This window comes from Sus scrofa, chromosome 1, assembly GCF_054392235.1.
Source record: "Sus scrofa isolate SSC_HxYL_T2T_F1_AM1 chromosome 1, Sscrofa_HxYL_maternal_Yorkshire_Landrace_v2.0, whole genome shotgun sequence".
Classification (NCBI taxonomy): domain Eukaryota; kingdom Metazoa; phylum Chordata; class Mammalia; order Artiodactyla; family Suidae; genus Sus; species Sus scrofa.
This window is the reverse complement of record NC_139383.1, coordinates 261,308,807-261,321,783: the sequence shown is the minus strand read 5'-3', so window position 1 is coordinate 261,321,783 and position 12,977 is coordinate 261,308,807. Positions and strand designations below refer to the sequence as shown.

General features: G+C 48.1%; 1 protein-coding gene across 8 annotated transcripts in view; it reads left to right on the top strand.

Annotated features, from left to right (window-relative positions):
* Positions 1-12,977, top strand: part of PTPN3 (protein tyrosine phosphatase non-receptor type 3) — a 122,793-nt gene that overhangs the window by 75,403 nt on the left and 34,413 nt on the right. For 5 of the 8 annotated variants that reach the window (XR_014825168.1, XR_014825171.1, XM_084992096.1 and 2 more), the window contains 4 exons: positions 66-200; positions 2,617-2,793; positions 12,270-12,456; positions 12,606-12,680. Coding sequence is in view for 6 of the 8 variants with exons in the window: in XM_084992096.1 (XP_084848222.1) it covers positions 66-200; positions 2,617-2,793; positions 12,270-12,456; positions 12,606-12,680 (574 nt within the window). In the remaining 2 variants the exon portion in view is untranslated. The remainder of the gene's footprint in view (positions 1-65; positions 201-2,616; positions 2,794-12,269; positions 12,457-12,605; positions 12,681-12,977) is intronic. The other 3 variants (XM_084992103.1, XM_084992077.1, XM_084992088.1) reach the window with 1 other exon arrangement.

The window sequence follows — 12,977 nt, the reverse complement described above, 5'->3', positions numbered from 1 at the left end:
ACGCTGTCACTTCTTTCTCGTTGAACATGTCAGTGTAGAAAGTGAACCTGCGTCTGGTTTTTCAGGTCTGTAAATAACCAGTATTGCAAAAAGGTGATTGGAGGGATGGTCTGGAATCCAGCCATGCGGAGATCTTTATCAGTGGAACATTTAGAAACCAAGAGTCTACCTTCTCGGTCTCCTCCCATAACTCCCAACTGGTATGTCTTCCCTTGTTGGTGCTACCCACCGGTCAACGCTTTATCTCTTCTAAAGACAAAAAGCTCGGCTTGGTAAATCCCTGACTCTGGGCGTCCTATGATCAGAGCTTACGTTTCCATGTTTGACTGTTGCAGAGGTTTTAGTTTGTGTGACTTGTACAAGTCTAGCTAAACATTTTCCTTAATGTATAATTCCAGGATGTCCTTTTAAAAAAAAAGTTATTTGGTCTAGATAAATTTGAGCCCCGCAGCCTACTGAAATGACCCTCCTGAAATTATGGGATGCATTAGCATCTTCATGTTTTGAGAGGTCCTGTAATGAAGAAGCGTGTCCATCTCATGTTTCCCATTAATATCACATCACAAACCTTTGGGAAAATGTAGTCAAGGTATGTAATATAACTGCTGTAAATCGTTACCCTTGGCACCACCAGCAAACGCACATAGGAAAGTTGCCTGACCACTTTTCAGATGATAGACTTGGCTTACGAGGAAGAACGTGGCAGTTTGGCAAAGTGGGAGGGGTGCTGGGTTTGTAGCTGGAAGACCCGGACTCAGATCTTGGCTTTTCTGTTCATTAACAAGTTTCTTGACTTCTCTGGTCTGAGTCTTTCCCTGTGTAAAGGGGTGGAATGAAATAATGATGTACAGGTGCTTGTAGGCTATACGAAAAGGACCAAGTAGAGGAATAAGAGTAGTATTTTATTATAATGTTCCTCAAAGACATCAGGCCATTTTTGTAAATGCCTCCGAAACAACCGGGCATCATCTGAAGGGGAACCAAGCCAGAAACATTGCCCCTCCTCCACCCTGAAATAAGAGTATGGCTTTCTGTTCATTTCATGATAGACTGAGTGGACCTGTAAAATCTCTAGGAGCAATCTACCAGGACTAAGGAGTATTCTCAGGAAGGCAGAAAAAGGAGATGCTGTGCAGGGCCACTGGACAAGGAGCCTCCACCAGGGCCAAATACTCAGGGCAGAGAGGATGCTGGTGTTTAGTGCCGGATACCTTAACATGACTGAGAAGATCGGTTTCTTAGTTTCCAAGATTTAGGCACCCCTTGTATATAGTGGTAAATGTATGCCAAAAAATTGCAGTTTAAACTGCCCGGAAGTCTCTAAGGTAGTGATGCCAGGGCCCCAGAGCAGAGGCCAGGACAGCATCCAGGAGAGCAGCAGGATTGGAGTTGCCACACCCCTGGGCTGAAGCTCTTGCTGCTATTTATAGGTCCTCTCCTGCAGGGTCACTGGAGCCTTTCCACTCGACTTGGGACAGAGTGTTATTGATTATCTGGGCCCAAGGGGATTGCACATGGTGGTGGCCCTGACAGTCCCAAGGAGAACTAGCTAACAGAGAAGGGGAAGATGGAAAAACGGAAAATAAAACTTAGAAAGCTCAGGAGTTCCCATTGTGGCTCCGCGGTAACCCACTCAACTAGTATCCATGAGGATGCAGGTTCAATCCCTGGCCTTTCTTAGTGGGTTAAGGATCCAGCATTGCCGTGAGCTGTGGTGTAGGTCACAGATGCTGCTTGGATCCCACATGGCTGTGGCTGTGGCGTAGGCCAGCAGCTGCAGTTCCAATTCAACCCCGAGCCTATAACTTCTGTATACTGTGGGCGCAGCCCTAAAAAGACAAAAAAAAAAAAAAAAACCAGAAAGTTCAGCAGCTTGAGATCACCCACTGCAAGGAGCCAAGGTCCAGGTGGGCCCCTGATGTCACCCTAGGGATCCTGCGAACATCGCATCATTTTTTGAGTCAGTTTCAGGATCCAGGGAGGTACAGCCGAGGCCCAGAGAGGTTGTGTGGCTTGCCTCATGTCACACAGCTATAGCTGCTTTTGAAAGGACAGGGAGGTGCTGCTATGCACATCCGATACTACATTATGGATGTGTTTTTAATAGCAGAACATTTTTTCTTGGGTCAAGTGAAAGTCAGGTGAGAGGATGTATCCGAAATAAGGTTTGAGTTTTGGCAAAAAAAACAAAAAAACAAAAAAAAAAACCCTTACTTTGGCTTCTAAATCCTTTATTTATGCTGTCCAAATGCATAAGAAAAATTGTCTGATGAGGAGTCAGTATGGCCTGTTTATGCCACTGAGAGCTTGAGTCCTCCTGGAAGAGTAACTCTCTCCAAATCAGCAGTCACCATCTTCTCAAAAGGGCAAAAACCCAGTCTCATCTGCCTCTTTGTAAAGCTGAGGGGCTGTACCACAGGGCTAAGACCATCTGGGACCGTGTGGCCTTCGGCGGATTCTGGTGTAGTAAAGGGCCAGCTGGCTCTGAAGTTCCAGCAGCATCAGCGAAGCCATCCTTAGAAAGGTCAGGACACAAAGTTAAATCACTGATGTCTGCTAAAATTCCTAAGTAGAATGTGCTTTTCAGCCTTTGACACTGAACCTTTTCCCCGCCAGGCGCAGTCCTCGGCTCCGGCACGAAATCCGAAAGCCCCGGCACTCCTCTGCCGACAACCTTGCGAATGAAATGACATACATCACAGAAACCGAAGATGTGTTTTACACCTACAAGGGCTCCATGTCCCCTAAAGACAGCGGTTCCGAGGTTTCTCAAAACCGAAGCCCACACCGGGAGTAAGAAACTTATGTTATTCCTCTCTGTCTCTGTCTCTGCTTGTTTGGGCTGTTGAGAAATATGCTCAGTCTCAGTGGGCAGTTAAGAGGGGGCAAGGGGAGTTCCCACTGTGGCGCAGCGGTAACAAACCCAACTATCCATGAAGTATCCATGAAGATGCCGCTTCGATCCCTGGCTTCAGTGGGTTAAGGATCTGGCGTTGCCGTGAGCTGTGGTGTAGGTTGCAGACATGGCTCAGATCTGGCATTGCTGTGGCGATGGCATAGGCTGGCAGCTACAGCTCTCATTTGACCCCTAGCCTGGGAACCTCCATATGCCATGGGTGCAGCCCTAAAAAGACCAAAAAGAGAGGCCACAAGGGCTAGAGCCTGCAGCCAGCTCCCAGGGTGCCTTCTGCCAGACTGAGAGCAGAAATCAGCCTCTCCTTTCCACCACAGGAAGACTGTCTCTGTGCCTGGAATCAGGAGCTGGGTGCTGCTTATTGTTTTTGTTTTTGTATTCATTTTGGACTTTTTTAGTGCTGCACCTGCAGCATATGGAGGTCCCCAGACTAGGGGTCCAGTCAGAGTTGCAGCTGCTGGCCTATACCACAGCACAGCAACACCAGATCTGAGTCATGTCTGTGGCCTACACCATAGCTCACGGCAACACCAGATCCTTAACCCACTGAGCGAGGCCAGGGATCGAACCTGTATCCTCATGGATACTAGTCAGATTTGTTACCGCTGAGCCATGATGGGAACTCCCAGGCACTGCTTTTTGTCAATGACAGTGATCAACTGTCCACATGCTTGTTCGCACTCTTGAATCTTGTCCTCTGCGGTTCAAGAGCAAAGCCTGGTGTAAACTCTCTCCCACTCTGGAGGTTGCAGACCTGTTAACTGAAGCAGGATTTCTCTAGATTGTCAGACCTTGACCACTGCAGGGTTCCCCATCCCTGGAGATGTGCTTATTTTCTTAGATGTCCACAGAAATCCTTCTCAGAACCATAGTATGCCCTCAGGGTTTTTTTCCTCCTTTTGTTCTTAATGAATAGTTAGCATAAAGGAAAAACAGGCTGAGAACATCTCTGATTTTCTTTGTTAAATTTTTGTCAGGACAGTTTGCAGCAAATTCTTTTATGTCCTCACTTTCTTTCTTTCTTTCTTTTTTTTTTTAATGTGACAAACTCTTCCTATTTCAAGGTCAGGAAAAAATATCTCTCCCCTAAAATACTGGCTTGAGTCCTTTTGCTATTCAGTAAGATAATATCTAATCCACTTGTTCCCTTTTTGACTTGATTACCAGGGAGCTTAGAGCTGCATGTTATGCTCAGTTGCATTAGCTTCCCACAGCCCTGGTTTCTGATAGAGCCCCTACTCTTCCTTTCTTGCCTTATTAATGGGTCTTCCCCCCCCCCTCTCGTTTTAATGAATTCACTGTTCTGCCATATCTGCACATTTTAGCATAAGGCATCTCAAATCATTTTTTAAATAGACAAGACATAGATCATAAATTAAATGACATAAAGTATGGAAAGGACCGTCTATTTGGAAGTCAACCACAGTCATTGAGTGTCCATTCTGTTAAGTCCCATACTGTGCCCAAAGGACAGAAATCTATGATGTCTCCCCTAACAGCAAAGGATTAGCAAGAAGGCACTTCAGTTAATCTGTAAATCTTTCCCACTCTAGCCATGAGGCTTAAAGCATTAAACGCATCCTGACTGTCCTCTGGGCATCACAGGTGAACCATTTCTGCATGAGGTTGCTGCCTCTCTGCCATCCCTGACTGCAGCAGCAAACACCGTTTCCAGCTTATCTCCGCTCTTAGCACCTCTGCTTAAGTAATCCTCTGGTCATTATCTCTTTGTGACCTGAGCTTGGATAACATTTTGTTGAAATGATCACTATCTCTTGCTCCAGCTTGCAGCCCTGTCGAGGCGACAGTAGAAGGGTGTGAGTTCCTTTTGTGTGACACGGTGGTTTAGCAGATCTTGGTGTGCCAGGCAGGAACGCAGGCAGGCATGACTTGAGCCCTTTTGCTGTGTCGCTTTGGTGGAAGGGGGAAGACCATTTAGGGAACTGGCCCCAGGCTCAGGGATGCTCAGTCACACCCTCCATGTCAGCTTCTCCTGCTGTGGTTTGCAATGCCTTCGTGGAATTTTGGAGCTTCTGGACCTTCCCTGTGCAGTCCAGTAGCCACCAGCCACATGTGGCTCTTCAGATTGAAATTCTTTAAAATAAAGCTAAGCTCAGTCCCTCACTCACACAAGCCTTATGTCAGGGGGTCAGGAACCACATGTAGGTAGTGGTTGCCATATCGGACAGCGCCAGATCCAGTACGTGTCCAGATGCTGGTAGAGGAGAGATGAATTCCGTCCAGTGGTATGTGGACATCTTAAAGGGCTACACTCATTGCCAAGTCCTGCAGCGCACGTTATACACCCTTGGCTGCTCATTGAAGGGATGGGAAGACGAGTTAGATGAGTCTGTGCCTTCAGAGCCCTCCAGGCCAGCTGGGCCAGCAGCACATTGTCAGCCATCATCGTCGCACTGTAGGCTGTCACTTTGCTGAAAGGAGAAGAGAGTTTGGGGGACCGAGGGTCCTGAGAAGCCTGGTTATATGTCCTATAGCAGATCTTCCTGGTGTGCACCCCCATCAGGGAATTCTAGAGCCCCTAGACCTTCATAGGCCACCACACACACACGGCTCTTTAAATATCAGTTTGTTAAAACCGAATTGAAAATGTACTTCCCCAAGCCCTTTGGGTTTTATGTAATTTCTGGCCCTCCTCACCCCTAAACATTACCCATCAGTTCTTCCTGAAATTCCTCCGTGAGACCTAAAAAAATGTCATCATCCTGGGGCACTTTTTATTTTGCAGCAAAATGTTAAAAGTAGACAATAATGGTGATTCAAAGGCAGCTTCCTTGCCAGGGCTTTGCCAGGTGAGGCAGCCGGAGACGGCTCACGGAGTCAAGTTAGCGGCTGTGCTTTACAAGTGGGGTGAACAGTTGAAAAGGTGCAGCCCCTGTCACCTCCCTTAGGTAGGGGACCCCCTTCCTGCTGGCAGGAAGCCACCTTCTGCTGGGTCTTCAGAGGCTGCTGGCCTCTCTGAGAGTCGGGGCGGTGGAGGCAGTAGGGGGTGCGCCTCCACTGCCCAAGCCAAGAAGGGAAGGTTGGTCTGTACTCGGTGAAAAAACCATGGTAGTTTCTTCAGGGAGTACTGTCCCCACTTGGTATCTGTGGGGGCCTGATTCCAGGACCCTTGAAGATACCAGAGTCCACAGATGCTAAGGTCCCTTATGTAAAATGGCCAAGTACAGTTGGTCCTTTGTATCCAAGGATTTAATTCGATCCTACCTTGGTTGAATCTATAGATACTGAGGGTCGGCTACACTATTTGCACAAATGTTTAAGGAATGTTGGCTGTATTTTATACAGCAAATGAGTGTGTTAAGAGGCAAAAAGGAGTATCCTGTCAGGGAAATCAGATGAATAATGTCGCAGACAGCAAGGCTTTCCTTTGAGAAAGAAGAGTGAAGCATACCATTCTGTACCCATGTACACAAGAGGAGGAAAGAGAGAAAGGAGGAGAAGGAGTAGTTGGTTCCACGTTGGCTCTAAACCCAGCGGCGCAGCTCAGCCTCTCTGAACATCACCCGAGCAGATGAGTCACCGTGGTTTGTTCTGTATTTATAGCAGCACAGCCAAGTTTATGATGATAGTTACGAGGTACCCTTGGCAGTTTGCTTTGTGCCCGAGTCGGCTGCCCTCTTGTCACTCTCTCAGTCATCCTGGGTTCCTTTCCTTGCTTCAGAGCCAAGGCCAAAATCTGCAGAGAGGAAATTTCCAAAAACAAGCAACCCACCACCCAGAAAAATCAGAAGGGGCAGGGTCCCAAAGGAAGCATGACTTTGCAGAGCAGAAGCTGGAGGAAAACAAGCTGTAGGGCGGATGAGGGCTGCGTCTGAAGAACTTCTCCTCCTCGGAGGGAGTGGCGGGGCTTGGTGCCATCGTGATGCCTTTGCTATTTGCTTTCCTCTTTCTTTAGAGCCTGCCTTGTTCCAAGGACACAGGCAGCTGTCGGTGTTTATTTCCAAACTTCTCTACACACGACAGTGTGAATACATGTCATGCTACTGAATGGTACCTTAAACATGGTTACGATGGTAAATTTTACATTATGTATAGTTTACCACTATTTTTTTAAAAAAAATTTAATAGCTTCCGTGCACTGGAAGGAACTTTGGGAATCCCCCTCTTCAACTGCATCACCAGTGTCAGAATTCCCTTAGCCTTGTCACCAGTCCCCCTGCTGGTGGCTAAACTGGCTCCTCGGAGGAGACCAGCAGTGACCAGGTTTCATTACAAGTTTTTGTGTTCATTCTTCCTGCACCTTGCCTGTCCTTCGCTTGGTCTCCGGCCACTTGTCTTGGACACCTAACAAATACCTTAAACCCAGCCTGGCCCGATCTCAACTCATCATCTTCACATCCAGCCTGTGGCTCCTCCTGTGTCCTGGTGAGCACAGCCGCATTTCAGAACCACCCAGTTGGCACCTGTTGGCACTTGAGGCATCCCCGACTCCCCCTCTTCTTCCACCTTCCTTAGCTGCTTTCTCACCTTGTTGATTCTCTCTCCCAAACAAGCTCTTGCAGGGACAGCTGCAGTGGTGTCCTGAGTGTCCTCCTGTCTTTTGTTTTTTGTTTTGTTTTATTTAGGGCTGCACCCGCGGCATATGGAGGGTCCCACGCTGGGGGTTGAATCAGAGCTAGAGCTGCTGGCCTACACCACAGCCATAGCAACACAGGATCCAAGCTGCATCTGTGAACCTACACCACAGCTCACAGCAACGCTGGATCCTTAACCCACTGAGCAAGGCCAGGGATCGAACCCACATCCTCATGGATTCATTAACTGCTGAGGCACGAAGGGAACTCCCTGTCCTCCTGTCTTTGGTCTCTGTTCCTTCCAGACCACCCTTAACAAGAGTAACAGGCTTATCTTTCTGAAATCCATACCCATCATCACTCCCTTGCTTAAAATGCCTTTTCTGTGCTTTTTCAAGGTTTCTTGCCTCTGTCCATGACACTGTTTTGGTTTTTCATTGTTAGAATTTTGCCAAAAATACTTTCTTCTTCCCTTTTGACTACCTGTTTAAACTTCTACTGATTTATCTTTCAAACTCAAGTGTCTCCTCCTCTGTGAAGCCTCTCCTAGCCTCTCACCATACCCCAGACATCTGAGCATCTCCAATACAGCATGATGATGGTACCTGATGACTTTTATACCCTAAACTAGACAGCAAGCTCGTTGAAGGCAGGGAGAGTCCCTTATTCACTTCTCCTCCTCCCAGAACCTGGCACTTGGCGCTTAGTAGATATTCTGTGACAGCTCAACTGGATGGACAGGCAGATGGATAGATGGGCATGTGAAGTAGGATGCAGCCCTCAGATAAAGTACAAACAAGGTCCCAAGTTATCCCAGAGGGTGCGCCTGCCCCGTGACTCCCTGGCAGGTACCCATGTCACAGGAGCACCATTGCACGGTGTCTGTCTCATCTGCACGTGGTCCTCTGTGAGCCGGGCCCCATGGTAGGTGCTGCTGCAGGACATGTGTCCATAAGAAACTCTCATCAGAGATGTCAAGCAAGAATTGACGAAACTTTAGCAAGTGCTCTCTTGCCATTGAGGTATCTTAACGTCTGAGGGGCCGCCCGGGGGCCAGATGGATGACACATGATTCCATTCGTGATGAGACAGAGAGGCAGAAAGCAGCCTTTCTGACCCACATTCCCTCAGCCACCTCCGCAACTTGCTGAGTTAAGTTTTGATCTCAGGCCCTTGGCATTTATGGCAGAGATAAGACCATCACCTGCAGAACGTCTCCTCATCATAAAAACCCATACTACGAAGACACAATCCTTTCATAAGGATCCACGTCACCTGTCTGGCTGCGTGTTAAGTGCACTAGGAGAGGAATAGCCAGAGGACTGGGCTTGAGAAGCTCACAGACTCAAGAGAGAAATGCCACCTGGAATGGCCCCTGTTCTGTCGCCAGCATGACAAGTGCCTCTTCACGGGCTCTCAGTGAGAGCTGTGAAGTCCTCAGGGTCTTGGTAATTTTCTGGGGTGTAAGAACCAGTGGTATGAAAAGCATCACACGGGAAATCCTGCCACTTTAACTTTCCTTAACCTTGCTTTTCTTCAGAGAAATGAGCTGTGCCCTGGCTTATGTTCCCAGTGCCCACCCCCCTTACAGGGATCTGAGGACGTGCATCTGTCTGCCGGTCCGTCAGTCTGTCTCTTTTCCCCCATCCCCTCTCAGGGGCAGACCACTTGCTTCTGTTCCCTCCTTCTCCCCTTTTCTTCACTCTGCACAGTTACCCCCCTCCACCAGGGACCCTGGGGGTGCCCCCCCTCCTCACCCACCAGGCTCTCCCTCAGTCATGCCTCACGTCCCACCCCAAGGGCCCCAAGGCAGGAGGAAGGCCACCTGGTTTGCCATCTTCACTCCCGGCATCCCTGAGCTGTGTCCAGCTGCCACCTTCTCCTTGCTTCTTGTCATTTGATGTCCTCCTCAGCATCTGTCTGTCCATCCTCCACGCTGAGCAGAACGCTACTGCAGCCTACAGGGCACGTCTGGACATGGTTGATCAGCCAAAAAAATATTGTCATGTTTAATAAATTACCATCTAAAAGTAACCTCTCCACCCCTACATAGAATATAGGATTGGGCACATAATGACTGTGAATATGTGATTTTTAGTGCCGTGAGCTGTTTTGGATTGACCGTTACGTTTTATACTAAAAAAGAAAACTAAAACCTTATATGATGTTTAATTACATTATAATGCTGTATCATGTAATTCTAAATTCAGGATTTAGAAATTAAGTAAATATAATGCATACAAAAATATATTGCAGTTTACTGAAAAGTTTGTCCTCTTCTGCTTTGTCACCTTGCTCTTCTGTTTACAGATCTTCACTCTTTCCGTGGCTCCCGTCTCCAGATTCTTCCAAATGTTTGAAGTATGAATGCTATTTGCAGCTTCAGGTTAAAGGCTCAGATCCACCTCTAGTGCTAGAAATAGCATTTCCTAAACCCCTTTGGCTTTATCTTGTTTAGCAACTGCCACGTTTCCCTTTATGCCACTGGGAGGCGCTCTTGTAAACATCAAAACAGCAAAGCTGCTCTTCTTGGGGAGACTTTTTTAAGCTTCGTTTTAGTAAATTAAAGTCTTATTTAGACTAGTATATAGCTTCCATTCCAAAATGTAATGCCTTCTGTAATGTAATGCCCTCTGTAATGCCTTCCCATACATAACACCCCTTGACTGGTAACTTGAAAACCTTAAGGCCAATCTCTTCTCTTGCAAGAAGTGCTCTGTTTCTACACTGGTCTGTCACTGAATGTTTGTATTCAAATGAATGGAGCTTGTGAATCATTCTGTGTGACTATGATATGGGTTTTACATCTAAAGTAAGCTAATTTTGGAGCTCCTTTCATGACGAACCCGACTAGGATCCATGAAGATGCAGGTTTCATCCCTGGCCTCGCTCAGTGGGTTAAGGATCCGACGTTGCCACGAGCTGTGGTGTAGGTCGCAGGCGCAGCTCGGATCCCAAGTTGTTGTGGCTGTGGCTGTGGCGTAGGCTGGCAGCTATAGCTCCAATTCAACCCCTAGCCTGGGAACCTCCATATGCTGCAAGTGTGGCCCTAAAAAGCAAAAAAAAAAAAAAAAAAAAAAAAAAGGTAAGCTAATTTGAACTTACTAAGAGACAGAGGAGCACTGTTTTAATGAACACTCCATGGATAAGGACCTGAAATAAAGGTTTGTCTTTTCTCTGTTTGTTTCACTGAATGTCTTGTCTACTTACCTTTCCTATCACTTAACCTTGAATGAGATGAGAATGTGGAGGAGTCTATGGAACTCAAGGCCAGCCCTTATTCTGTAGGCGGTTTAAGGCATCTTTTGTGAGGCCCGTGGCTCTGGAGGGGGTCCAGCGTGGGTGTGCGTGATGCAGAGAAGCTGCGTGTCCTGTACGGTTAGGTCCTGTGAGGTTAGAAAAAAGGGTCTTAGGAGCAGATGTGGATGGCCTGGAGAGGAGAGGGGTCCTCGGGGACTCATGGTCTTCAGACTTCTGTTTGTCAGGTGAGGGGAAAGCCGTGTGACCTTGGGCAAGTCACTCGGCATCTCTCTCTCTTTTTTTTTTTTTTTTTTTTTTTTTGGCTTTTTAGGGCCACACCCACGGCACATGGAAGGTCCCAGGCTAGGGTTCGAATCAGAGCTATAACCACTGGCCTACGCCACAGCCACAGCAGCACCAGATCTGAGCCGCGTCTGTGACCTACACGGCAACGCCGGATCCTTAACCCACTGAGCGAGGCCAGGGATCAAACCTGCAACCTCATGGTTCCTAGTCAGATTTGTTTCCCCTGCACCACAAGGGGAACTCCCCCACTCGGTGCCTCTTGACCAATTTCTCCATCTGCGAAATGGGAGCTGGACCAGATGACCACAGAGGTCTGTTCAGTTCTAATAGTCCATAATTCTTGAAGACAACACCACCCAGTAGAACTTCCTGCAATGATGGACGTGTTCTCTAACTGCGCTGTTAGGCGTTCTTGTTGTGGTGCAGTGGAAATGAATCTGAGTAGTATCCATGAGGATGCAGCTTCGATCCCTGACCTCACCAGTGGGTCAGGGACCTGGTGTTACTGTGAGCTGTGGTGCAGGTCACACACTGGCTCAGATCTGGTGTGGCTGTGGCTGTGGCTGTGGCTGGCACCTATGGCTCTGCTTTAACCCCTAGCCTGGGAACTTCCATATGCCACAAGGAAAAAGCTTTTAGAGGGCATGGAGCAACATGCATCTAAATGAGTTTCAAAAATTAACCACCAGGGGGTTCCCATCGTGGCACAGTGGAAACGAATCCGACTAGGAACCGTGAGGTTGAGGGTTCAATTCCTGGCCTTGCTTAGTGGGTTAAGGATCTGGCGTTGCCGTGAGCTGTGGTTGTAGGTCACAGACGCGTCTTTGATCTGGCGTTGTTGTGGCTCTGGCGTAGGCCAGCAGCAACAGCTCCAATTAGATCCCTAGCATGGGAACCTCCATATGCCACGGTTGCGGCCCTATGAAAACAAAAGACCAAAAAAAAAAAAAAAAAAAAAATTAAGCACCAGACTAGCTGGGCATGTTTCCCCATGACCCTTCTGAGGCAGCTGAGTTTTCAGCAGTTCCTGGCACTGCCCTGCCCTCCTGCCCCCTTTCCCCCAAACTAACAGTGATGATATTTAGGCCAGATGGGGGCATGAGTAGCCCGTGGACTCTTGGTGTGCCCGAGCCCTGGACTTGACCGTTGCAGTGCTTCTAAGGTTCCAAGGATTGGTGACAGCCATGAGATGCTAGGACCCACAGTCAGAAATGTTTGCCCTGATAAAATAGTCATCCAGTTATTAATACATCCCTTCCTTCCCCACAACGAAGGAGCATATCCGAGAACAACGCAGCACACGGCTGCCTGACCCAGAAGTCATCCAGTTCTGCATCTCCATCTTCCAACGCTCCAGGCTCCTGCTCCCCGGATGGCGTCGATCAGCAGTTCTTAGAGGACTTCCACAGGGTGACTAAAGGCGGCTCCACTGAGGACTCCAGCCAGTACTACTGTGATAAGGTGTGCCAGCCGACCCCGCGGGCTTCCTGTGTGTGTGTGGGGGGGGGTGCCTCACGGGCCAGTGAGTGGTTGTGACTCCAAGAAAGTAGCTTCGAACCACCCACCGGAGAGGGAAATCACCTAATGGATGATTTTCCATCATTTTCCAGAACGACGGTGACGGCTACTTAGTCTTGATCCGCATCACGCCTGATGAAGAGGGGAAATTTGGATTTAATCTAAAGGTACGTTGTGTGTGATTTCAAAGAACGTTTTGTGCTCTGAAGCCCCCTCTAGGCGACGTTCTAACTTCTATCAGAAATGTACCACCCACCTCCTCAGGCTGCGTGAGGAAATCGGCTCAGCCCTCAGAACTGGAGGCTCTTTATGTGGCCACGGCAGCTGCCTCCTATCAACTGCCTGGTCTGTGCTTGGTGTCTGCCGTGTACTTATTAAATCACCTTATTGAATTCTTCTATTAAGCGCAGAAGTTGGTGTGTTTAAGCCTATTTTAAAACCCACTAAGGCTCAGAGAGATGGGA